Source organism: Cydia strobilella, chromosome 5 (assembly GCF_947568885.1).
Source record: "Cydia strobilella chromosome 5, ilCydStro3.1, whole genome shotgun sequence".
Taxonomy (NCBI): Eukaryota; Metazoa; Arthropoda; class Insecta; order Lepidoptera; family Tortricidae; genus Cydia; species Cydia strobilella.
The window spans coordinates 11,608,306-11,635,964 of NC_086045.1; the positions used below are offsets into that span (position 1 = coordinate 11,608,306).

The window sequence follows — 27,659 nt, forward strand, 5'->3', positions numbered from 1 at the left end:
TATCCGCGGTCCCGAACAATTGCACATTTACTCCAATTGTCCAATAGGTATTACCTACAATTGATTCAAATGTGACTGCCAATTTTTCAAAAGTTAAAGCTCTTTAGTGACCGTCTGTCTGCCACAGTCGCAACATAAGCTACCGATATTATAGGTACATTATACAGAAATATTTAGTTAATGTAGTTATACCTAGTTAGTATGGTCAGCTTAATACGTATTATTTATATAAAATTATAAAGTATTAAAATAAAATTGACCACTAGACAGAAATGTTAAAATGTGACCATGACTTATAAATTATATGTAATACAAACCTTAATTCATTGTGAACCTGCTGTATAATATTTCAAAATCATTGGCGCAGTCGCCATAACTACTGCAAGTACTACAGCGTGAGTATAAGTCGCGAAACCTATGGTTCATATCATCTTATAGAATAATTCAACGAAATTGTGGAAATGCCTTTAGGGCGCAATTAAATATATTCAGTGCTAGTGCGGTTTTTCTTCATCAATAATTCTGCACAAAGCAAAGGTAGCACAGATTTAATTTTATTCCACGTTAAGGGGAATATATTTCTAGATAACTTTAGATATTAAGTATATAGTACCTAACTTTAATTGGTAGTTAATAAAATAATGATTGGATCTATTTCGTTTACATAATTAGACGTACGCTGAGACACTGCAACATCATTCACAACCAAGAACGACACGTAACAAACGTCAATGTTAAGAGTCCCCGGCAAGCTCGGCCGAATTTCACCTCCCCGTACAAACAGAGTTTCATTCTCATTTTAAAACTACGTGTTGGATTGTAATGGAACTCTGCAAATATAATGACATGACGTATATCTATGCCTGTAATTAGTTTATATAGCTCCATTTATAAAACAAACAAAATAGAGCGAAAACAAGTTTTATACGAAAAACATAAATTCGCTGTATTTTTTTAACTATGGTATCTGAAGCTACATAAACTAATTACAGGCATAGATATACCTTATCCTATTGTAAATACAAAGTTTCAGAGCAATCTAGCTTGTCGTTTTAAAATGAGAGCGTAACTACGTTTGTATAGAACCGAGCTTGCCGAGGACTAAGTAGGGAAATTCGTCAACGGCCACTGTTTAATAACTGGCCACCTTATACTAAAAATCAACTCTATTCACCTATAAACATAATTCATTTGAGTGGGTATAAGGTGGCTAGTTACTGAAGGGTGGCCAGATATTGAAACCTTATACTAAAATAAATTCTCTTTATAGGTAAATATACTCAAAAACCTGGCATATTACAGTTAGTCAAAAGTCTCATTTTTTTCTTTTGTGTACGAAATGGAATTTAACCTTACTCCTCACTTAAGGGGTTTTAAAAATTAATTGTATAGGTTTGTATTAAAGTGTCGATGATTTTAAAAGTTTTAAAACCATTTAAGTGAGAAATAAGGTTAAATTTTATTTCGTAAACAAAAGAAGAAATAGTGATTTTTGACTAACTATATTATGTCAGGTTTTTGAGTATGTCGCAGCGTGACTCCAAGGACGTATTGCAGCGTTACAGTTCATTCATAGTTTTAGACGCCTGTACATACAATCGAATTATTAAAATGAGAACGAAACTCCGTTTGTATAGGAAGGTGAAATTCGGTCAAACTTGCCGGGGACCCTTAACTTACAACTTTCAAATGCAATACGGGCATTTATAGCAAAAATACGCTTCAGTTGTCATTCTTAAAAAATGGCTTCTCTGGATCGGTTGCCTTCTAGTTTTATTGACACCATTATTATCCCAGTCAAACTACTTAGATTTATTGGACTGGAAGTCATCGACGATGACAAGGCTCGTTTTAAAAATTATTGCAAATTTATCGTATTTTTTTTGTTGTCTTTTATGTTTTGTTACGGCGAGATTTTTTTCTTAATAAAAATAAATGAATTAGATGCTGGCATTTTGGAGATTGCTAATGCCATATCTTGCTTCTTTCTTGTGATGCAAAGTAAGTTTTATTTATTTAATAATAATTAAAGAAAAGAGAGACTGGGCATCCACGCAAGCCTATCAAAAGACCGGGATATATAGGCCCGTGAAATCCGAAAAGAAAAGAGAGACTGGGCATGGAATAATCATATATGTATATGTACTTAGATACCTAGTATAGGTTTCTCTACACATGAAATTCATGAAATTATTAATTATTACCTACATTACTTTATGAAAATTTTATGTACCTATCGTTTTTTGTTATTATTTTCAGGTTTAAACTAGTTTTACGATTTATCTCACGTACCTATTTTAGTCACTAGCGCGGCATGTTTCCGAGGAGACTCAGACTTAAATTAAACCGTAATTTTTTTAATGTCAGTATCACTCTCTACAAGTCTATACTTTAAATTCGTTTTTAGGTTTGTTTAAATTATCGTTAATGCGCAAGAAACATTTCATAAGGAGTGTGGTTTATGAAATAGCGGAGCTGTGGCCAGATACCGAAAACCAGGAAAAGAAAGAGCTTATGGAGTACTGGCTCCACCGCAATAAGACAGCTTGCGCCTGTAAGTAAATAGGTATACTCGTAATATCAATATTTTCATAATTGGTGATTTCTTAGACTTATTTACACTGGTAATATAGTAAATGGTATTAGTCCGTTCAACAGACATGAATCCAATATCCTTACGTTCCTTGAATTTTAACTGACTATATATGAATGGAACTGAGTGTCTTGTGAACGAACTTCATTCATTATGTGTTAACCAATGTTCAGTAATACATAAAATATCAATATAAAAATCATTCATAAAAAGTTCAATCTGTAAATGTTTTACTCTAATATTAGAAACCACCTTATAATGGGACTGGCTGGCACCAGTAATAGCATGATATCATAGACATAGTACATACAAGCAGTTAGATGATATGGACAAATCCTGTAAAATAAGTATTTAGGTATCCTTGCCTCCCGCTTGAACCACATATGAGATAACACCCTTGTAACTCAGCCCTAATTAAGGGAATTTATCAACTTGCAGCGCCATCTATCGCGCCACTCAAGTACTAATGTCGCCCGGTTGCTAGCGCTCGGCTGCTTTCTCGTCAGTACGCTTTTGTAACTCAGCCGAGCAACACGTTTACAAAGCAATTTTTTTTTTTAAAGAAGATCGAGAAATTTCAAATCGTGAAAATGTTTTGAATACCTTCGACTTCGTGACATTCCGCTCGGTGCCCATGGCCCAGCTACGAGACGCAGTGACCTTCCTATAGGCACCGTCATAAAAAATACACGGGTAAGTACTTATGCCTCATGGCGTCGTCCTGTGGGACATGGAAGAATTTTTAATACCTACGACTTCGTGAAATTCCGCTCGGTGCCCATGGCCCAGCGACGAGACGCAGTGACCTTACTACAGGCACCGTCACAAAAAGTACACGGGTACTTATGCCTCATGGTTTCGTCCTATGGGACGACAAGCGTCGTCCCGTGAGACGACATGGCGTCGTCCCGTGAGACGACATGGTGTCGTCTCGTGAGACGACATAGTGTCGTCCCGTGAGACGACATGGCGTCGTCCCGTGAGACGACATGACGTCGCCCCGTGGGACGACAAGCGTCGTCCCGTGAGACGACATGGCATCCCTGACATTTATCATTCCGATGACATTCCGCTCGGTGCCCGTGGCCCAGCGACGAGACGCAGTGACCTTACTACAGGCACCGTCATAAAAAGTACACTGGTACTTATGCCTCTGGGACGACAAGCGTCGTCCCGTGAGACGACATGGCGTCGTCCCGTGAGACGACATGGCGTCGTCCCGTGAGACGACATGGCGTCGTCCCGTGAGACGACATGGCGTCGTCCCGTGAGACGACATGGCGTCGTCCCGTGAGACGACATGGCGTCGTCCCGTGAGACGACAAAGCGTCGTCCCGTGAGACGACATGGCGTCGTCCCGTGAGACGACAAAGCGTCGTCCCGTGAGACGACATGGCGTCGTCCCGTGAGACGACAAAGCGTCGTCCCGTGAGACGACATAGCGTCGTCCCGTGAGACGACGTAGCGTCGTCTCGTGAGACGACTTGGCATCCCTGTGGAACGCCAAGCGTCGTCCGGCAAAACGACAAGGCGTCGTCCTGATGAGTCGCGTCATCCCGTGGTATCGTCCCGTGAAAATATATTGCGTCGCCCCGTAGAACTACATTCCGTTGTTCGATAAGACGACATTTTGTCGTATCGTGAGACCCTAATGTGTCGTCCTATGAGACGGCATCGTATCGTCCTCTGAAATGACAAAGAAATGACGTTGTCTTGTTAGACAAACAACCGTTGTCTCATGGTCTACCATTAATACGGTGGCGGACGTCTTATTGGTCCCATTATTGTTCGATGTCTGCTTGGTCGGACTCACATTTTTTAAGATCTGCATGGTCCTGATATTACCCATGTGCGACCCGGTTAGTCTACGTCATCGATCGAATTGTGTGTCACCTTTTAGGACGATGAGCAGCTGAATTTATATTGGCGGGTTTGGCGCGAAATTGATAACGAAACGCAGTTACAGTAAATCTTGGTTGTGTACAAATGTTGGTCTTGGTCGATAACAAATAAGGAATTGTTTGCCGTGAACGAACCTAGAACACTAACCTACCTATATACATTCTAAGGATCGTAACTGTATAACCAACTGCAAAATGGCAGTTAAGAAACTGTGCAGAGGGAAAAACACAGAGTGAAAAACCTTGTGTTATACTTTGCCCAACTAGATCCTTTACCAAAACGAGAGAGGGGGAGGCAAGGAAAATCGACATCAGTTTTAAAGAAGAAAAGAAGATTAAAACTCTCTCCTCTGAATAGGAATATCAATACACGTAAAATACAAATTCGTTTACGACTGTCATATTATGATATATATGAGTGAAAAATCATCGCACTTAATCCCTCTTTTGAATGACTAGTCAGGTTTTGATAGTCTTTTTGGGGATACTAAAGCATCCCCTGTATCCTCTTCTAATATTGACTATAGTTTATAGCTACAAAATAGCGGCCTGTCACAAAGAGAAACCTTTGCGCTAGTCTAGAAATTATCTATATTTCAAAACGTCTACTAAGTAGCTGTCACACAGAGACCACAGAACTAAGAGTAACACGTAGAAAACATACCTTCTATCACATTCCGTTCAAAAGGCCGAACTAACAAAAGCATTTATAATGCTCTATTCACATCAATCAGGTAGAAACTTGTAAACTCAGCTTCAAATGCTGTAAGTAACGAGCTCCACTTTGAAAGATTATCTTAGCAGCGGGTTTTAAATCATAATACGTTGACCGCAAACGTTCTAGTTCCATTTCAAAGAGTTCCATTACTATTAATATAACTATCGGAAACGGAATGGTATTTGTAGGAGGTGCTTTCACAGAATGACTAAAAGGACTACAATACTAATTTAATATGGCTTTCCGCATTGTCACCCATGACTGATCAATAGGAGTGGAAACATCGGTTTCGTTAGTGGTAGATGTTATATGTCTGACGAAGCTTCCCTTTGTGTAAATAAAGAAAGAATTTATGAAAATATTTTTCGGTAGTTCAGTTAGAGTGGAGTTACCGATCCTGTGTACGGAAAAAATCGCGAATTAAATTAGTGAAGCCGACTAAGGGAACTAAACCGTCGAACCAACAGCCATGGTCCACGGCTTTGTATCTAAATGAAACGATTTAACTCAAACGACTACACATGATAAAACAATAAAACTCGTTAATTGCTCCGAGGGTTTGTTTGATTTTCCAATAAGACAAATAAATGAAATCACTTCAAAATCTTTGAAACCATGTGGACTGCGGGGCAAGCCATTAAATGTACATACAAAGGTACAACGTACGCAAACGTACATACAAGAGTAATATTTAGAAAATATTTGCAGGCAGTCACCGATAGCAGATACCTGATTCGAAAAGAGCACGGATCGAAAATACAAACCCTTCTTTCGATTTCTAGTTGAGATGTTTCCCTTCCTACGAAGTAGTCACATGCTTTTACAAAAGAACTATAACATACGGCGTTTTAGGCCAAAGGCACCCAAGTTCAAGATAATATGTAATATTCTTAGAGGAATACCCGAAAGAGAACATCCTTAAAAAGACGAGTCAACTAGGTCAAATCCCAAATAGATACCAGTGCACGGAATCAGAGGTTTGATAATAACGTTAGAACGCTCATCAAAGGATCGCGCAAGATCTAAGCCGAATATGATTCTAGTAGTGTCTCATGACTACAATATGCTCGCCGGTTAAATAGAGTGCAATGTACTCTAAAAATCAACACTAGTTCTGTTGTCATTGCCAGATCTAAGTACTACAAGCTTAACTGAAAGGTAGAAGTCGAGGGCTTACAGCAGTCCAGGGCTTACAGCAGTCCAGGGCTTACAGCATACTGTTGTAACAGGTCTCGTATGGCATGTACTCGCAATTGTAAGCATCATCGTCAATGCAATCAAGTAGTGTTGTAGGTTTGTAGTACCCTACAAAATCATCGTGTCTTGGATATAGGGCAGACGCGCTGCTAATCGAATTACAGCACTACATTTCATATATTTATATATTCATGATACATTCATTAAATATAGTAAATATGAGATTTCCAGATATATATCAGCTTTACGTCAACGAAGTGACAAATAATAAGTCGCAGAAAGGCCTAGATCATCTAATAATTGTCTATTGGGGGCATCATGATGACTGATTAGTACTAGGGTTCCTTCAAGATAATAAAAACAGTCTAAATTCAACTGATATGCAAAGTTCAAAGTGTTTTTATTTGTGAGTATATGTCAAACTGATTACAGTAGCGGTAAATAAATATTTGTAGCACTATACCCTGCCTGATGGCACAATTGCATGAAAGTCAATAAACAACATACAACGTCCTTGCGTTGCTAAATCTCTTATCAAAATTAATATTTGGTAATGAATGCATCTACACGTGTCTTGGGTCAATAGGAACTGTGCCACGGCACCACACGCGCGACGGCGCTAGCGCAGCACTTGAGATTAGATTACGTTGTGAAGCTCGACCCGTGGACATAAACAAATAATACTGTAATGTAATGTAATTTGTCTTAGTCTCACGAAAGTTTCGCAATTGGTTTTAATAGGTTGCACTACAATTTAAAGTGGATATTTTCACTTCGTTTATTCTTATTCAAAGAGACTTCCGTGGTCAGCCAAGAGGTGTTTAGTTTCTTATTAGAAGATCGTATGTATAGGTACGAAAGCAATAAAAAACTCACGAAGTGTGCTAAGACTAACAATAAACTATTGTACAATCCACTACCAGCGCGCGAACCATAAAATCTTCATTTTGGGAATCAATTCGCCACCAGAAAGAGTGAACGTTAAACAACCTAAAATGCCAAACCTAAAGATTATAGGTGAACTCATTTGAATGATTCAATGATTAAAATATCTTCTAAAATATTCTACTTGGTAGACCTATCTTCAGTAAACGCACAGTATCATGGAGAGATGCTATCCACAACAACTGGAGTTGTCAGCATCACTTTAAATTTACAATCATCAACACCATACGATTGTCACCTGCGTGTCAGTACTAAGTAATTCTGTTCATTCACCATTCGTTACATTCGCTTGCATGACTGACAAGTATATAATATAAGCTCAGTTGAAGCGGTACCAGCCTGCATGCATGCGGCATGTTTTCAGTTATCTGTGGATAGTAAATTTAGCAGCATAATTGACACTTAAAATAAATAGGAGCCTACCATTTCATATAAGAATTATTAACTATTCATATCTAAACATTAATATGGTTGTTTTAAAGAAACTCTCACCTAAAACCAATCAATAAGGATGTATTATCGGCTCAGTTGAAACTACTACTAGCTGAAAGTTGTTACTAGATATTAAAGTGCTAAATCGTGAAATGATGTATTTTCTTCTTCATTTTCTGACGCTACTTTCAGGCAGAGCAGTACTCGATTCGAAATACAATTCAATTATTTCCGCAAATAAACACATTATGTAGGTATACATATAATTTTCAACACATTTACGGAATTTGTTGTCATTATGTAGTGGGCTATGTACAAATGAAGCCGGTAAGTAAATAACTATTAATGTCTAAAAATACAAACATTTGGTTATTCGTGCATATTAAAATACATATTACATTACATCTGACCTATACTGACCAATTTACATTTAATTGATAGAAAATACTTTAAATCAGAGAGGACCCCAGGTTTTTCCAATTAGTTACGAATTGAAACAGATTTTTGGATGGATCGGCAGTTCTATATTTCATTGTGTTAAGCAGTAGACAAGTAGTATTCTTTTTTGTAAAATAATAATTATCATTACATTATACAACATAACCTATTTATCATTTTCACCTAGTGGGGTGTTGTAAGGAAAGCATGAGAAGTGGACGGGTTTGATATAAAACTCACTTGATGGGGTTCACTTTGCAAGCATCACAAGCTCGCGTAGCTTCAGATGTGATTCAGCATACTTACATAGTCGCAATGAATAACTTTAGTTATGTTGCCAGTCAGTGCTAACGATTGTCGTATCTATCGATAATTACAAATGAGGAAATTCTAGTCATTAAGGTTTGACGCAAACAATCTTTTGGTATATCAATACGGAATATATTTCAAGCCCATATTCTTATTATGCAAAATTGCATAAATATTATAACTATCAGTCACAGGTCACAGTACGCCCGGGCCAGCGCCGGCAGAGGTTTAAACACGTCTCATATGTGGTTCAAGCGGGAGGCAAGGATACCTAAATAGAACCGTTTTTCCCCCAAAGGGTAAAAAACGGATATTTAGGTTCCTGCCGAAGCTTGAACCACGCCTAAGGGCCTTGCCGGCTTATACATATGGTACTGACGAGAAAGCAGCCGAGCGCTAGCAACCGGGCGACATTAGTACTTGAGTGGCGCGATAGATGGCGCTGCAAGTTGATAAATTCCCTTAATTAGGGCTGAGTTACAAGGGTGTTATCTCATATGTGGTTCAAGCTTCGGCAGGAACCTAAATATCCGTTTTTTACCCTTTGGGGGAAAAACGGTTCTATTTATCATCAGTTTTCAAACACTGGCAACATTGTGCCATAAACAATTAGAGCCATTATTTTTCATAGATTTTTGTTAGTTTTAAATTTAATGGCGTTAATGTAAATAAAATATTTAATTAATTGTATTTTAATTTTATTTAGTGGTTTCAAAAGAAATAATATAGAAAGATAAAGGTTTATTGCGATAATCAGGCTTAAGTGTATTTATTTATTCGGGTGATGGATACGCTATCGGATTCGCTCCGGTAGTACTGCCGTAAGTCAGTATTTGCTCGCATTTCAGTGACTCCGAGGAGTTTTAAAAACACTTAGGATTGAGACCAATTTGTGTGATTTCAGTGGAAATCTTGGATTGTGTAACTGTATGTGGTATGTGTGAGTTATCACTGTGAACTGTGTATTGTAATAAAAGCGCGACAAAAAGCGTAGGACGCTGGCATATAAGAGAAAATAATATATTTATATATTTTAATTTTTGTTTTCAGTGATGTAATTGTAATTTATTCAATATATACGAGGATGGTTGATGTGTGATGTATGGTTAGCAACAGTAATTTAGAGGTTGGATTTTTGATCAAAGGTTAGCTATATGTTAAAAAAAAAAAGAAATGATGTTAGGCCGAAATTATATCAAAATTTGGTTTGGGTCTACTATGACTTTTTTGAATTTAGAAAAAAATTAAACCTTAAAAATAGCTATTACAATTATTGTAAAAAAAATCGCCAAAAATAAATAATTAAAATAGAGCAGGAACGGTGGTGTAGTCGGAGTACTAGAGTGGTGATTAGAGGAGCTGGTACTGGTTCTCAGGAACGGAAGTAGGGTGGCGGGTACTGGGAACTGGAACTCGCTGCTCAGCGGCGGGGTTCGCCCCACGTTGGGCGCCAGTGTGAGGGGGTAGGTCAGTAGGAGCCTCCCTCAACAGGATGGGTAAATTAAAAGGCAGGATCCAGGGCGATCAGGGTATTTATTATTAAAATAAGAAGGCACCTTTGGCGAGTGTTACTGTCTGATGCGCTAACAAATAGAGATAAAACACTTTCCTAAATTAGTTAACTATTATAATACTTACAATTTCATGTGCCTTTGAATGTAGGTAGAACAGATGCGCTGTTACAATTACGCGTGCACATAACACAATGCACTTGCATTATGAATTCACTATATAGATCACAATATAAAGTATTATACTGAATACTATGCACTGCAGGAAATAGATCTTTACTCAGCAAAGTTTTGTATTGAACTGAAAATTATTACCAACGGAATGGATTCGAAGAAGGATTTGAATTTGAATGGCGAATTTAGGAATTGTATTGTGCCAGGAATAATACAAAAGTTGGCAGTGTAACGTTCCGTTACACGCACCGTCACAATATATCCCATGACTGGAGCAAAATACATAGTTTTAACTTCTTAATAATATTGAAACCAATAGCAGTATCTATATAATTAAATACATAAAGGACAAATAGGACATTCAACTTTTAACGCATATATAAAACGGTAGAAATTTTGCAGGTGTCGGTGAAAAATAAAAAATACTCCAAATTTTCTCTAACATGTTCCATGATTGGTGCCGTTACGTTACATTGAATGTTTTGATGCACCAGTTTACAGTATTTTTCATTATATTTATTTAAAACTAAATTGCCAGAGACAGAATTTTTTGTCTTAACAGCTAGTTGGTCTTAAACAAACGCAAACAAAAGGTTTAAGTAATCATATTTATTCTTTCAGGCATACTCAAGTTTACTATAGTCGGTTTATTAATTTACAATGGGATTTCTTTAGTCATATACTTCATCCTGAGAATCCTGGATAAAAACCCCGCCTATATGTTCCCGTTTGAACTATACTATCCGTTTGAGATTGACTCGCTGTGGAAATATGTGGCGGTTAATTTGATGCATACGTTAGCAAGTAAGTGATTGTTGATTATTAGACGTCGGTCAACTTCGGTGCCACCCAACCAATTAAGTTGATTCTAGCACATATACTTATGTATAGAAGAAGGTTATAAGTACCAACATAGAGTGGTTTCGAATACAGATTAGTAGATACCTAGGTACCTATATTTAATTATTTATGATTTTTATTTTAAATAAAATTACTTCATAGTTACCTATAGTTACCCTTACCTAAAGTATAGATAAGAACCCTACACTGAGCATGGCCCGACATGCTCTTGGCCGGTTTATTTTTATTTTTGATCAGCAGGTGAGCTTGCTTACGCAAAAACCGCAAAAAAAAACACGCTTGTTGTATGGGCGCCCCACTTAAATATTCATTTTATTCTGTTTTTAGTATTTGTTGTTATGCGGCAACAGAAATACATCTGTGAAAATTTCAACTGTCTAGCTATCACGGTTCATGAGAGACAGCCTGGTGACAAACGGACAGACAGACGGACGAACGGACAGCGGAGTCTTAGTAATAGGGTCCCGTTTTTACCTTTTGGGTACGGAACCCCAAAAAATTTGACATGATGAACAACTACGAAGAAACGACATTTTCTTAAATCGTTATTTGTTATCTCTTTGTTAACTTAAACATCCTGTAGCTCCTAAAGTATTGATCGTAGAGTAAAAATAAATATCACCTAATTTATAGAAAATTTTATGTAGAAACTTTTGTCCGAAGAATTATAAAGCTATTCGTACTGATATTCGAGGTATGAGCAAAAATATGAAAAAAGGTACCTTCAACCCCCCTTCACTCAGCACACCCACCACCCTCGAGGACTTAGTATATTTATCTGGACACCACAAGGTACAACTATACCGATTTTCAAAACTATTGATTGCCCATATTCGGCTTAATTTGACGTGGCTATAATTATGTAATTCAGACGAAAGTGGAGGACCCGCGCGAAATCGCCTTTTAATAGCCTTTCAGGGTCCCAAGTGATACCATACCAAAAATTTTTTCTGTACAATGGTTTGCAAGAAATAAATATAACATATTTACCATAATGACAATATCCGGAGAGGAAAATGGGGACTACGTTTGTATGGAGAAGCGGTCGTCCTCTTTCCTCTTAATTTGTCGTTAATGTAGGAACCATGTGTGTGAATTTACAAATTTTATTTTAAAGCTTATAAAAACTGGAAATATCGGTTTTAGTCTCTACGCTCTTCCTAAAATACAGCTGTTGAAAAACTTCAGGAGTCAATACTTATGAACAATGTTCTAGCAACAATGATCTATGAATGCAGCTACCTGGCCTGCGATATGTTGCTATTCACGTTAACGGTCAACGTGTCCATGCTCTTCTGTCTGCTGCAATACGACCTGTTGAACATAAACGTGGACCGCCGAGCTCAGGAAGCAGATGAATCTCTAGAAAACCTTAAAAATGTCGTTAAGAGACATCAGAAAATTTTGAAGTAAGTCTTGGCTTTGTTATTTTGTTTACTCAAGATTTTTCTTAAAATCTGTATCCACACCGCAGTTATCTTTTGTAGAGTTCTCTTATAGAGCCACAAATGTACTTATTATAAATCATTTTATTTTCAGATTAGCTAAGGATTTGAATGAAATATTTAGTGTTATACTGTTAAATGTGTTAATCATCTCGTCTCTAATTATTACTTTCTTTGGATTTCTTACTATAGTAAGTAAAGACTAGAACTTTTAATTAAGTCTATGAAAGCCTATACATATCCTTGTGAAGTATGTACCCAGTGCCCACCTTTTTTTTAATCTAGCGGCCTAATGTTGAATCTCTTTTTGTGAAATAAGCCCAGTGTAATTTGTGGTAGGCTAGTGGCACCAATAGATGAACAATTAAGCAATTACCCCAACTTTAGTTTTTTTTTCTATATGTTAGAACATGTTTCCAGTAGTTAACTTTTTTTTATACGATTCAACATACTTATAGGTATATAATCAAGTTTAGATTAAACGATTCCGAATTCTCTTATCATTATTCAGTATTTTATTATCAGCGGAAGATTTATTTGAGACATGAAAATGTTATCTACCTTTTTGCGTACAATTAATAACGGCATTTAAAAAAACTAGATCTCGCCTCAAAGTTGAACACCGTTCATTTTGGTTTATACGCACTAATTGCACTATTTTGGAACCATAACTTTAACAGAAATTTGTCATATTTTAATAAATAAAAGAAAATAGTAAATAACGAAAACTGTAGAAAAGATAGAGATAGTTTATTATTCAAGCAGTACAATGCGCTTATGAACGTCAAATAAAGCTACGCCGGCTCTAACCCTACACCTCTGCCTCGAGAAGATACTCTAGCGCTCTGCCAACTGAGCCACCAAAACCTCATCCATAGTCAGCAAATCTTCCTACTATATGGCTCTAGGGCTCTAGGGGAGCCTCCACCACTAACCGTACTTTTCCCACTTTTATTCTAAGCTTAATAGTAGTTAATAGCAACGTTCGCAGACGTTTCTGCTAATTAAAAATTGATATTAACAGTATTTTAATACCGGTTCTTAGCCCTGGAACTAAATATGTACTAGCAATGTAGGTGCCTCCTTCCATTTTGCTGTTCTTAGGCCCATTAAACTATTCTCAGGTGATAAAGGTGAAGTTCCAGCAGATAAAGTATTTGACGGCTACGTTAGAGGTCCTTTTGGCTGTCTTTTATATTATCCTGCCGGGGCAGATTCTATCAGATACGGTAAGTTTTATAATCAATTTTAAGTACAACAAGTAGGTACCTACTTGTATTCCAAGGACTTAATTTCTGTCCAATGAGTTACCTATACAGAGTTTCAGTAAATATAAGAGGTGTGAAACCTAAGAAAAATTAGTGTAGTGCCTCAAATTTGACCACTGCATCAATAACTGTCCTTATGAAATATTTTTTTATTCAAGGAGGAAAGTAAATTATTAAACACAATGATACTATACTTACAGAGCAGTGGAGTCGCTGACGCTGCCTATCAAAGCCTATGGTACAACAGCGATCAAAGATTCAGGAAAATTATAGTTATCATGATTGCAAGGTATGATCGTCACACGCGTTATAAAACTAATAAACGTGCATCTTGGTGCAAATCGTCTCTCGAACGTCACCGGATAATTTAGGGCCATATACCTAGCATTACAAAGATGAGCTATACGCGTGCGCCCGTGAGGGACAGAACATACGCAATGCGACAATAATATGATTGGTCGAGTAGATTAGTAGCCCACCATAATTACCATAAACCATACTAAATTTACGGTGGGAATAAATAAAAATGTGAGACTGTGACAAGGACAAACAATAACAGCGCTTTCTCTGCTACTCCTACTGAAAGATACATAAGACTGTCCCGTTCGGTCATTTCCCCCCACCCATCATGCCCGATCCAGTTATACTAGATTCATGTTTAGGCCCTAAACATGACAAACAGTGGTGGGCAAAGTACGACCCGCGGGCGAGCTACGCCCGCGAAAGGATTTTATCTGGCCCGCCGCCGGTCCTTCGAAATAATTAGTATATAGCCCGCCAAATAATAAAAATGCATTTTCACTGCAACTCTGGCCCTCCTCTGAAATTTCTCTAAACTTTCAGGCCCCCATGAAGAAAGTTTGCCCACCACTGATTTAGGGCGTCCGCAACGTCGCGCGTACTGCGTGTGCACGGAGCGGGCGAGCGGGTTAAAGAAAAATATTATGAGCGCCGCTAACTCCTGCTCCGCTGGATACTCCAGTTTGGCTCAATTATTGTACATAATGTAACTTTGTAATAAATGAATTAATAATAATAATAACTGACGCGGGCGCGTGCGGCGGATTTAACTTAGACAAAAAATTACCCGCGCGTGCGTGCGCCCGCTCCGTGCACCCGAGCGACGTTGCGGACGCCCTAAACTTGAACGTCAAGCGTGCGACGCGCCATCGTGAACCTTGTCAGATAACGTACGAGGGTTGATATTGAGCTGTAGCTGTGCGCGTCTTTGAACGTCTTTGGCGGTCAAAGGGTTAAACAATGAGGTCAATAGTGCCAAGATGCAAGGTCCTGTAGACATTAATTCGTGCTGTAGACAGTGGCGCAACTACATATAGGGTGGCAAAAGAGGGCAAAATACCCCTGCCCTGTCCGAAGGGCCCAATTTGCCCGAGAGGCCGTGAGCACAGGCCTCGTTGCAACTTTTCGATCAATTTGCCACAGTTCTCAGTTGGTAGGAAAAAGTACTTCGACGCCCCATCCGTAGCGTTATTATGACCGATTTGGAAATGCAGAAAGTGGGCGGGCCGTCTGTGCGATTTATAATTTGGAATTTACAATTCTCAGGTCACAAAAGCCATGCAAATTGCGAGCACTGGGATACGCGGATATAAACTTCGAAACATTTTATAAGGTAGGTATATGGCAGACGTAAATTAATGTTTACGCAATTTTAGCTTGCCGATGCCGGGTCGATGCATACCTAGATATACCTCTCGCGTCAATTCAATCTTTGGGTAATATGGCTCCATCGATACTGTCGATGATTTCGCCAACGTCAGTGGGATCCACGTGGGATCGATTTATATTTCTTCAATTTTGATGTAAACAAACTTCAGCCAGTGTACGGTAATAGTTATTTTTAATACAGTTGCTCAAAAAGTGCTACTTTTCGTGGCTGTTTACTTTTCCAATTTTTTAAAATTTTTACTTGTTCCAATTCATGACTACTTATTGATAAGTGTTAATATTTGTTTCCTTTAAACATCGTAATCAACATAAAAACCTACTGTTAATGTTAATATAAGAATACGAAAAATATGCATTTCATATTTTATTACTTACCTCTTCATCATTATAAGTATTATAACACGTTTATTTAAAAAAAAGATAAATTTACAATTGTTTCTGTGTTATAGAACATGCATTTGAAAAAAAACTCATTGAAGTGGGTTCAATAATAATAACAAAATTTATTCTAGTCGAATAAAAGCTAGAAAAACACCTCTTCATAATGTCAGTGTCAATGATGTCACAGAATGCTTCGAATTCTATTCCTTACTTGTTGCTTTTCTTATTTTTCACAACTGTATTAAAAAACGTCGTTCGATACACGTGCGGAAATGTCATTCTTCACTCGTCCCGAGTCTTGCCACTTGCCTACGGCTCGTGGCAAGATATCTCGGTACTCGTTGACTAATGACATACTTTCCGCACTAGCATCGAAATGTACTATTGTTATACAAGGGTGCAAAGTTGTATTTTACCCGCGAGTGTGGAATTGAAACACGAGCAAGCGAAAAGCGAAGCGAAGTGATCGCAGCGAGTGTTTTAACACACGAGAAGAAAAATACATTTGCACCCGTGTGTAACACAAAACTTTTCACCTCATTGTGCGTTCAGAATTATATTCAACATCATTATAAAAAAAACAAATGTTTCTTATGGAATTTTAAGGTTTATGACTTAAAATCATTACACAAAGCAAAATTTGGTATTTTCAATGATTTATTTAATGATAATATACCTAATATCGAACGAACCATTATTCTGAGCGTTTTACGTTTTGTTGTCAAAAGCTACTTAAACACGCTCCAAGGTCAACTTACTTTCCCCACTGCACTAGTATATAAAATGCGTTTTTACCTGCTTGTTTTAAAGGATAAAAGACGGCTTTCCGAGCTAGTGAGGGGAAAAGGTTGAAGTTGAGCCTAATTAAAAAAAAAAACAATAATGTTGTGTTGTTATGTTATGTTATGTAATGTGTGTTTTTAACGAATTTTAATAATTAAATGCTACATATTTCTATTTAAATAAAGTATTTAATGTTTTAAACTTCCAAGAAATATTTTTTGCGTGGCAGCTAGTACTCCATATGAATTAACTGTCTGTTAGGGGGGGGGGGGCGTTCGATGCGAGAGGTATAGTTTGGACTGAAGGGACTGACTACTAATTTTTCCTTTGATTTCAGATCTGCGGCAAGACGTGGTCTTACATGTCAGTAGTAAATCAAATGTACCAAAATTCACTTCAGTGATCAAATGGTTTTGTTTTTTTAATTTAGTATTTATTTTAATAGCAACAGTAATTTAGTACTAATAACAACACGCTTTTCTACAAGGTACACAGAAAACCGCCTATAGAAGCCTAATATTTGTTAGCGACGCAAGTCACCAAACTGTGATGAGAGCTGTACACACTCGTCGAGAGCCTCTCGCCGAAAGTCTCGTCACCGCTCCGACCCAATCGGAGAACGGCGAGACGAGACGAGGAGGGAGCAGTATGTAAGTACACACTCGTTCTCGGCCTGTCTCGGAGTGTCTCGACGAGTGTGTATATATAGCCGGCATGTGGAAGAGGTGAGGGCGGGACGGGTGCTAACGGCGTTGCGATTGGTCGTTCCAAATATGGCGGGCTGTCACGCGTAAGCGTAGGAGTGGAACATGTTCATTCCAGGCAGTGGTACTGCTACCAGTGGAACCGTAATTTATTGTGGTAAAATCGTTACCAATTTAGTATACTTACAGTAAACTTACTTAATAATAATATTTCATTAAGTAATTTATAAATGTACCTGAAATTTTTACTTAACATATTAGGGCCCTCGCACTTCTTTGAAGTTCATCATCAGGTCCATCTCGTGACATGAGACCTAACTGCTCACTTAGAGGGTTCTAAAAAACCCACACCATATAATATATTGGCTATCATAAACCAGCACCGACTTCCCTCGCACTTCTTTGAAGTTCATCATCAGGTCTATCTCGTGACATGAGGCCGAACGAAAGCACGAAGTTCCCGCAACTAACGAAACCATCATCGTCAAATCACTAGTCGTAAAAGTGAAAGGGATAACACATTGCATTTTCAAGTTGAATAAGAAAGGGACGGACATACCTACTTCGCCTCTGCTTACTGACCAGTATAAAATGAACCCCGCGGACAAGAAACAATTTTCAACGAAATACTGAATTTGACTTTCCTGTGAAAATTCCATCTGTTTTGTAAGTAGAACTAGTAGAAGTCTTAAATGTCTTGCCACTCTTGCCACACCAGCACACCACACCATTTTACGCTGCAATATCCCATGATTTCCCAATAAATTCCATGGTTTACAGTATTTTCTTTAATCAAATCACAACGGTAGATTAGAGATACTCCTGTTTCATTCATTGAACTATTATTACTAACGTACAGAACTGGCACAGAGAACCAGTATTTTGCGCCATGAGTTGCTTCCGTTTTGGCATCAAACCATAAGCTCGCTCCAGACTAAGTGAACGCGAGTGTGGAGTCGATTTCGCTAATCAGCGAACTAGGCTAGGAAGACTCTTTGCTTAAGACCTTCTCCTAGTGAGTATTAAGGGCCCTTCACACTCATGCGCGAATCACGGCGCGTTCGCGGCTTCGCGCCGCGATTCGCGCATGAGTGTGGAGGGCCCTTTATATTCTTTGAGGGGAACCCTGAATAATCACTACCCTGTTGTGCCGATAAATCGCAAGTGTCTGTAGAGCCCTTTTCAAATTTTGACGTATTTTATTTCGACCTGGCAACAAAACCGTGGTTGTTACACGTCAAACGAAACGACGATTTCCAATAAAATGTTCTCTAAATTATTAATTTAACTCATTAAATAAAATAAATAAAGCTTGTAAATAGTACTTTAAATATTTCGGAGGACACTCATATGCTTGTGGAAAGTTTAAACATCGCTACGTCCGCTAAATGAATTAGACTAGTGAACCTTATCAGACAAAATGGGTAAGTAATCGTGTTGTCGTAAAAAATAATATTATTTCATAAACAGCCGGTGATGTTTGATAAGTTTAATTGTAATAATTTTCAGGTGGTTTATTTAGTTACTTCAGAGGGTTGCTAGGGGCACGAGAAATGCGTATTTTGATCCTCGGATTAGACGGCGCCGGGAAAACGACAATCCTATACAAATTGCAAGTGGGTGAGGTGGTCACTACCATTCCCACCATCGGGTTTAATGTAGAACAGGTCACGTACAAAAACCTCAAGTTCCAAGTATGGGATCTCGGAGGACAGACCAGTATTAGGTAAGGACTGAAAGGACTGTGACATGTTAAGGAATAATAGGTTATGTTTTTTGTTTTATATTTTTACTGAACCCTAAGCACAATAGGTTTTAAGATTTGATCGTATATAATTCGCTTGAAATATTACCTACATAGTATTAAATCTAAATACGAGCAATATTTACTTAGTCTGCAACAAAGAGTTCAATAATCTTCTCATCAAGTTTCGATTATAAAATTCATTGAAATATAAGACCATACATTCAGCCGGCTGGTAATATCGATCAATTTGATTCCTGACCCACTTTGAAACCTTTTCGCATTTAATATGTTATTTTATTTTATTTGGCATTGATTTCAAAAGTTAAGTAAATTGTTATGACACTTATTGTGAAAATATTCTATGTTAGGTCACAAATCAGCTTATTTGTTTGTACCATACAGTCAGCTAATAACCGGGTCCACATAGAGCGAGGCAATTTCGAGGCGAGTGTAGATGTGCCTCGCGCGCGCAGCCTCGGCCGAGGCATGTCTACACTGGCTGTTTTGTGCGCAAGGAAATTGCCTCGCGCTTATGCTCGCTCTGTGTGGACCCGGCTTATTATTATGATCCAAAATTATTATGATCTTTTATTAACATTCATAATCATTACAATAATTGATTTGCAACAATGAAATGATTATGATTATGAAAAATTACATGTCAGTGGTTATTAATATGCCAGGATTAATGGAAATCATACACCAATAAACAGAATAGAAAAAAAATGCCAAGTGCGAGTCGGACTCGCGCACGAAGGGTTCTGTACCATTATCTATAAAAACGCCAAAAAAATCACGTTTGTTGTATGGGAGCTCCCTTAAATATTTATTTTTATTCTGTTTTTTAGTATTTGTTCTTATAGCGGCAACAGAAATACATCATCTGTGAAAATTTCAACTAACTATTACGGTTCATGAGATACAGCTTGGTGACAGACAGGCAGACGGATGGACAGCAAAGTCTTAGTAATAGGGTCCCGTTTACCCTTTGGGTACGGAATCCTAAAAACATTAATTAAATTAATCATCAAACATTAATATTAAATCATAAATATTTCAGTCATACCAGATAAGTGTGTCAAACATACAGTAGTGTGCAATATAATAGCAGTTTAGTTGTACTAGCGTAACTTGAGTAAATCATTTCTAACTACAGACAGTAATGGTTTGTTATGGGCAGCACTATCACCAGAGCCTCAAGCAAGCAAACAAATAAGTAGTCAATCAAAAAATCAGTACACTCTGCAATTAAGTTTGTCTTATGGAAAAGTGTTATTTTTTCTGGATGAGATGAGTGCAGATAGCTAACAAATAACTACCATAGTTTGGTGAATTTAAATCCTACATGTTATTCAGAATACCTCTGGAAATTAAACTAAAAATGGATCCTATGTCACCTTCTCTACATATGAAGGGTACACGGATAGAACATGTCTAGTCACTGACAACATTTTGAGTTATCGCGGTTTGAAAGGAACAATGTACATAATTAACCATATTATTTTCGTGTGTAGTATAGGTATTTTTAAAGTAAGAAAAAAAGGAGTTATATTTATGACTACAGAGGTAACAGAAGCTGTAACTAATAGTTCATTGAGAGCTCTACGTTTTGAGATTAAAATCTCATGTTTCAAATATTCATATTCACTACAGTCTGGCAAAAAAGAGTAGAAATTAAAAAGTGGTAACACTGTAGTGGTATCCCTTTCAAATCAATCTAAGAAAAACGGGACGACACTACAGTGTTGCCACTTTTTAATTTCTACTCTTTTTTGCCAGACTGTACTTAACGTGTATGTTTTTGTTTCAGGCCCTACTGGCGATGTTACTATGGCAACACAGATGCTATAATTTATGTTGTAGACTCTGCAGACAGAGATAGAATAGGGATATCAAAAGACGAATTGGTTCATATGTTAAGAGTAAGTACAATGTCATTTATTTTGTGTGTACCGAGGGATATTTGAGTGCCACTTTGCTGGTTACTTAATAGTAACAATGAAGAGCTATAAGGTGTCTCTTTATAAAGTCGTCTTAGTATTATATTAAACATTTATCCCCTTATTCATAAAACTTTACGGGCCTGATTTAGTTAAATTACGTTTTTATCCCTTTCTTACAAATACATAAGTCAAAATGACAGATAAAGACAAACGATTCATAGCTAATTCAGGCCAGTAACGCGTTTATGAATAACCCCATTAATTTGTATAGGGTATTTATCTGACTGCCAAAGGAAGGTTATTGTCGAAAATATTTTTTAATGGATAATGTCTTTTTACTGTATTTCATGTAGATAAGATTAATTTATTGTCGAAACTTTGTACAATGAGATCACATGTCAAAATATAGAAAAAAATCCAACAATTTTCCCATTTCAGGCCTACAATCTTATAAGAAATTAAAACTAAAATAAACAAATTCAAAGCAACAACAAAACAATTCTAACTATCTATATACATAAAATATTCGTTCAAACTATAGAAACATTTCATTAATTTCTTAAGCTTGTCTTTGATCCTGTTCCCTTCTATGCGACTTAATATGATCAGGCAAATTATTAAGTATTTTTTTCTCCCTTGCTAAGTATAAAACTGAGAGGTTTAACCGTGCAAACGTCATATTTATATTGTGATGTATACTAAAGTTAGTCATGTCTTAAGGAATATTAATTTGATGGAATTTCTTTCCATACGTACATTGGTGTTTCTTGGTTGGGCACGGATATGCTGTGACCACTTCTTCCATACAAATATCCATTTTTACGCAATTTGATGAATATTAACAAAACAGCTATGCCCCTTCGTTTGATTTTTCCGAGAATATCCAGGGAGGAACATAGGGATTCTGCTTGTATGGAGAAGCGATTGTCCACTATCGACTTATGACACAGCAATTCAATATTAAATAAATATTTCAGGAAGAAGAACTAGCTAATGCAATACTAGTGGTGTTAGCGAATAAGCAAGACATGGCGGGCTGCCTGACCGTGGCGGAGGTGCACCAAGCGCTGGGGCTGGACGCGCTGCGCGACCGCACGTTCCAGATCTTCAAGACGTCGGCCGTGCGCGGCGAGGGGCTCGACCAGGCCATGGACTGGCTGTCCAGCGCGCTGCAGGCCAGGAAATAACGAATAATTACCCATGTGAGTCTACTCGTCATGCTATTAACCTCTTGGCTGTGCATGATGAGGATCCCTAACAGTCTTTTTGCTGTTTTTTCGAGAACAATTTTTTCTGCTCTATCTGAGTTAAAACCCGCACGACGGCCATATCTTCCGTCATAAGTTTTGCGCGGCGCGCCATATCTTTTGTTTCCTTCTTATGTCCTGGCTTTACGCCCCCTCTTAAAGAACAAATAACCACAAAGAAGCAACCATAAAGAAACCAATCCAACGTAATTGCCACGTAAAGTATGTAAATAGGCTAAATAAAGGCACAAATTACAACAGTTCCGTGAGCTCGCGGAATGTACTAAAAACAGGACAGTGGGAATTAACCCACGATTTTTGACCACCACTTATGAACAAAGTATTTCATATCAGATACACTTCTAGTCTGCCCCGAAAGGAATTACCTCATCAGCTTGATTGAATCTCAGTTCGATTAGCAACAGAGTGACGTTAAACTGGACTCATGTGTTTTAAAGAATATCTGGAGCAAACTGTGTACGGAGCTACAGAGCGTGACGTGGCGATATGACCCGAAATTGTCCTAATGTGACAGTAATTGCAAAGAAAATGGATATTAGAGTCAGAAGCTGCAAGCGGTGGATTCAACCATAGATTTAATATATGATATATTTATTTCTGTGGATTCAACCTACTTGGTACTTACACCTGCTCTTATTAGGTACTATCAAAGACATATGTAACTCCGTATACGATGAATAAATTCTAAGGAATAACGTGTCCCGGAAATCAAGAAAAAGTTATTCTCGAATAGATGTCCCCACACCTTTGGCCTAATATGCTCGGGTAGATGGCGATGGCAACACCGTTTGATATTTAACAATTTTAACACATCAGGGAATATAAACATATGGCATTCTAAAAAAAAATAAAAAAAAATTTATCCATATATATATTATGTATAAATTTTTTGATGTTTTTATACATTTTCATTTTTAGTTTTCATGCTGTGTCGATGGCAGTACCTAAATTTATTGTGACTACAAAATTTACTATGACAGTAACCCTCTATACTATCTATTCTCTTTGGGTGCTTTGTACTTATGCGTGTGGTGTATATGTATAAATAAATAAATTGTGGTAAATTGGTAATTTCTGTAATTTGTTAATAATGCATATCTACTTATGTTTTACAGGAGCTACAAAATACGGGATGCGGGAAGGAGATAGCAGCCAGCGGCCCAAGGCGCGGGAGAGAGATAGTAATACCATAGTCACCTGTAACTACGCTATTGTAGTACTTAGCGTCGCCGCTTAAACCGTCGAATGTGTTAGCCTTTTTTAAGCAGGGTACAGACATATGGCCAACTCTGGCCATAGCAAATGGGCTCGAGAGATTGCCAACTCGCACGAGTAGGTATAACTATAAACATGAGAAATACCTAAGGTAATATCTACATATTAGTAACATTATATATCTCTCTCTCTCTCTCTCTTCCTGCATCTCTTTTCTCCTTCTTACTTATGTAAAGCATACGCTTCACACAGCAACTATACAGTTAGATCAACATTAGCGCCTTTGAAGCAACAGAGAAGGAGACATAGTTGCCAATTGGCGGCGAGACGAGCCGAGTGTACTTAACATATCGGCGCCTGCCTCTATTCACCTGAATAGCCATATGTCTGTACAGGGCTTAAGGGCTCAAGCATAGTTTTATTTTGTTATCAGTAAATCAAGCATAATTGATTTTGGACAACCCTAGTCGCTAGTTAACTATTACACGCTATCAAACGTTCAGCTATATAATAGGTACGACAGAAATTAACCGTACACAACACTACAAAACGCACAACTTATTTGTGCGAGTTGAAATGTCCAGCTGTTTTTATACTTCATAGATTCACATACGACATCAAGCCACAGCCAAAAATCATATCAACTGCGAGGTAGGCCTCGCATATCAAGCTGTGACAGCCATTGGAACACTCATTCAATTGTTAAGGCTAGAGCACACCGGCTGCATGTTCGTGCGCTAAAATGTTGGGAGCCGTGCACGCATACGTCACGCAAGCAGTCTGCCGTCTCTCATAACGATCTGTATATACATAGTTATAATGCGGCAACCGCCATAATTTCTTTTACAAATGATTTCAGTTATTATATTAACAGAATGCAAAAAATACTATCGTATGAAACATTAAGTTATTTATATTACTCTGTTAAAGTTTGTTAATCATATGAAATCAAAAAATACATTTTCCTGTATAAAGTTTTAATCGAGTTCATTCGATAGACGGCATTTTTATTTTATCTTGAATTTTAATTAGATAGCAGTTATGAGATGTATTTATTCCGATAGGTTTGGACGCGTTGAGAATAATATTCTGGTAGTCGGAGTAACGTCATCGATTTTTGATATTTAATTGCAACGCAAGTAAGTATAACGGGTTAGCACTGATTGACTAGCATGTTATCTTTTCGAGGATTAGCAAAGTAATATTTTGGTATTTATTATTTAAGAAGCCGGTGTCGATTTTAGTCGCAAAAATGTAAAATTGATAGATTTAGTCCGTGAAATTTTACACCTTTTGTTACCTTATTAAAATAACAAGTACTGGTTTCTATTAGCACGTCTTCTTATCTTACCTTTTATCAGATCAGTTTTTTGAAAACAGACTCACTAAATTAGTAATGTTTGCTTTTCTGATGGACGTTTAGGTAAACGCGCGTAAAGCACTGATTTTGTCGCTCTTATTTGTAAATTTCGTAAAATTTTGGACTGCTAAACATGGTAATTTTGTATTACACATATCCTGTACTTGACGTTTATCAGACTACATTTTTATTATTATGACTAGTTATGAGTAGTGTAAATGAAAGTTAGACGAAATCAATTTTCTCCCGAAAATACTTCAAAACAAGTGACAATTTCTCTGAAAATCGACTTAATTTCAACGTAATTTTGATACTTAACAACATTTGCTGAAACTATACTTATACATCAATTTGTATAATTTACCACCATGATTTTTTGATGAATTTTTAAAAACTGCCCCTTCTCTTCATGCATTACCGGTGACGCACGCTCGCGACCTCATTATTAAAAGGCAAGATGAGAAGACGTGCTAATAGAAATCAATACTTGTTATTTAGATATTACGTGACAAAACGTGTATAATTTCAACGACTTAATCTATCAATTTTACATTTTTGCTCCAAAATCGACTACGGCCTCTTAATTTTGCCCCTTGGATCTATGAATATATTACCTACCCTACCTTTTAACTATATAAGGGTCAATTCATGACTATCAAAACTCAATTCTTGCGTTACCCCGACTATATATAATTGCACTCAAAAGTCAGTATTTTATCATTAAGACTAATGCCATTATTATTTAAGTAGATATATTTTTATCTACTGTTCAAAACTATCACTAAATTTTAAAATTACTTCTAGTATTTAAACAAGAGCACCAAACGACGAAAAAAAGAACCGTCGTTTTCACACAAATCCTTTTCTAGAAGATCGCATTCTTCGCTGCTACAGTCGCAGTCTGAATGTAACCTTTAATGTGATTCTCTCGATACTGATCGGGCAATTCTTCGAAATTAATCAATAATAGGGAGGCAAAAATGGAGAACCCCGAACGGCGTCGTGAAAAAAAATTTGCCTCGGCAAGCTCGGTTCTCCGTACAAACGTAGTTACGCCCTCATTTTAAAACGACTCGCTAGATTGCTCTGAAACTTTGTACTTACAACTTACAATAAGATAGGTATATCTATGTCTGTAATTAGTTCATGTAGCTTCAGATACCATAGTAAAAAATACAGTGAATTGAAGTTTTTCGGTACAAAACTTGTTTTTGCTCTATCTCGTTTGTTTTATAAACTGGAGCTATATAAACTAATTACAGACCTAGATAACGTATGCGGAGTGAAATCTGGACAAAGTTTTGAACATGTAAAAATTAAACTGAAATTATATCAAACTGCCAATTTAAAGTCTGTATATCTGTCAATTAATCCGGTAAGTTTCATGGGCATTGGATTCTTTCTCTTGAAATTGTGGTCAATCTAGAAGAACACCATCGCGAAACTATATAATTTCTCCAGTACTATTTCCCTATGGCCGAAAGCGAAGATAGTGGAACATTTTGTGGAAGCGAGTTAGAGGTGACGATATGTTATAATATTTTTACATCCTTTTTCTTTAACAAATACTACAGGTATAAAGTCTAGTTTAGGTAAACCTTCCAGCATTAGCCAGTTTCCTGAGAGAGATCGATTAAATAAAATGACGGCCCGCCGAGTCACGAAATCTTACAGAGAGGTCATGAGATTATTCAAATGTGGCAGTAAAACTGTTTAAAAATATCTTGAAGATATGGGCATCGGCACACATCTAAGAAAAGTTAAGGTCACCGTATCTAAAAATAATATTAATAACTTTGAAAATGTGGGAACGTCATACCGACCAAAATGTGTAAAAAAACAGCTGTTTTTGCGTAATGGGATTTATGGGGGACTAATCATATGTCACTTAAAATGGAAATTTATGGTAAGGTAACTATTATTTTGAGAACATCAATGGTCCAACGGACGAGAATGTGAAATATGTCGCGCGTACGATGTTTTCTAAAAAAGTTTTCCTAAGGAAGATAAAATTTTAACTTACAAAAATGCCAACATGCGTGTTTTCGACACCGATGGCTTTAAAGTATCACAACTTCCGTTAAACATCTCGCATTGGAGTAAACTTTATCTTGCATTTAACGTTGTTAAATACATGAAAATTTATAAAAATAACCATGTCGTTTTTTTTTCGTTATAGCTCATGTCATTGTTTATGCAAAGTTTCGTTACAAATTACAATTCAACATGTAGTCTTAAAATGAGAACGAAACTCCGTTTGTATAGGAAGGTGAGATTCGGCCGCGCTGGCTGCGGACTCCATCTGCTGCAGCGGGCAGCTGGTGGTTGCATCCATTGTGTCACGTTTATTCTGTTACGTATCGGCCGCTTCATTGTTGCTTGCCTGACCCATATAAATTCATATGGTTTCGGCGGCGACGCTTGTTATTTAAAATAACAAACAGTTTAGGACCGCGCGGGTAGTTATTGCCTAGGAACTTGTAATTAATAATTATATATTTTGTATCAGTGGAGTTCGTCAGCTAATTTATAATATAATTAATTGGTAAGATACGATTGTTCCAAATACATTATCATGTATTAATTTTAAATTTGTTTTATTTTCTACTTATTTGCACGTTATGCTGCAATAATCCTAAGCATTATTGCAGCATAAACCTATTAACACTAATTATGTGCAGTCTGCTGCTACATGTCTACCGTTTAACTGAGGCGGTTGGTAAGGATTTATTATAGTCATCTATGTACTGGCTGAAGGCTTCGCTGCACGTTAAGTA

General features: G+C 37.2%; 2 protein-coding genes across 2 annotated transcripts; both read left to right on the forward strand.

Moving 5' to 3' along the window:
- Positions 1-1,726: 1,726 nt before the first annotated feature.
- LOC134741683 (odorant receptor 67a-like) lies at positions 1,727-17,048 on the forward strand. Its single transcript, XM_063674557.1, has 9 exons — positions 1,727-2,001; positions 2,408-2,554; positions 10,840-11,022; positions 12,296-12,488; positions 12,619-12,715; positions 13,649-13,753; positions 13,993-14,081; positions 15,359-15,425; positions 16,983-17,048. Exons 1-9 carry the CDS (start codon positions 1,743-1,745, stop codon positions 17,046-17,048), a joined length of 1,206 nt encoding a protein of 401 aa, XP_063530627.1. The 5' UTR covers positions 1,727-1,742.
- Positions 17,049-18,575: 1,527 nt separating this feature from the next.
- Positions 18,576-27,473, forward strand: LOC134741705 (ADP-ribosylation factor-like protein 1). Its single transcript, XM_063674601.1, has 5 exons — positions 18,576-18,773; positions 18,859-19,075; positions 20,907-21,018; positions 22,017-22,241; positions 23,423-27,473. The coding sequence occupies exons 1-4, from the start codon at positions 18,770-18,772 to the stop codon at positions 22,224-22,226; spliced, it is 543 nt and encodes a 180-aa protein (XP_063530671.1). The 5' UTR covers positions 18,576-18,769; the 3' UTR covers positions 22,227-22,241; positions 23,423-27,473.
- The last annotated feature ends 186 nt before the right edge of the window (positions 27,474-27,659 follow it).

Excerpts from the sequence above, each read along its gene's own strand:
- LOC134741683 (XM_063674557.1), top strand. The coding sequence starts at position 1,743 with ATGGCTTCTCTGGATCGGTTGCCTTCTAGTTTTATTGACACCATTATT. Across the intron at positions 2,002-2,407 it reads CTTCTTTCTTGTGATGCAAA|GTTTGTTTAAATTATCGTTA; the intron begins GTAAGTTTTATT and ends ATTCGTTTTTAG. Across the intron at positions 15,426-16,982 it reads ACTTCGAAACATTTTATAAG|ATCTGCGGCAAGACGTGGTC; the intron begins GTAGGTATATGG and ends CTTTGATTTCAG.
- LOC134741705 (XM_063674601.1), top strand. Across the intron at positions 19,076-20,906 it reads GGAGGACAGACCAGTATTAG|GCCCTACTGGCGATGTTACT; the intron begins GTAAGGACTGAA and ends TTTTTGTTTCAG. Across the intron at positions 21,019-22,016 it reads AATTGGTTCATATGTTAAGA|GAAGAAGAACTAGCTAATGC; the intron begins GTAAGTACAATG and ends TAAATATTTCAG.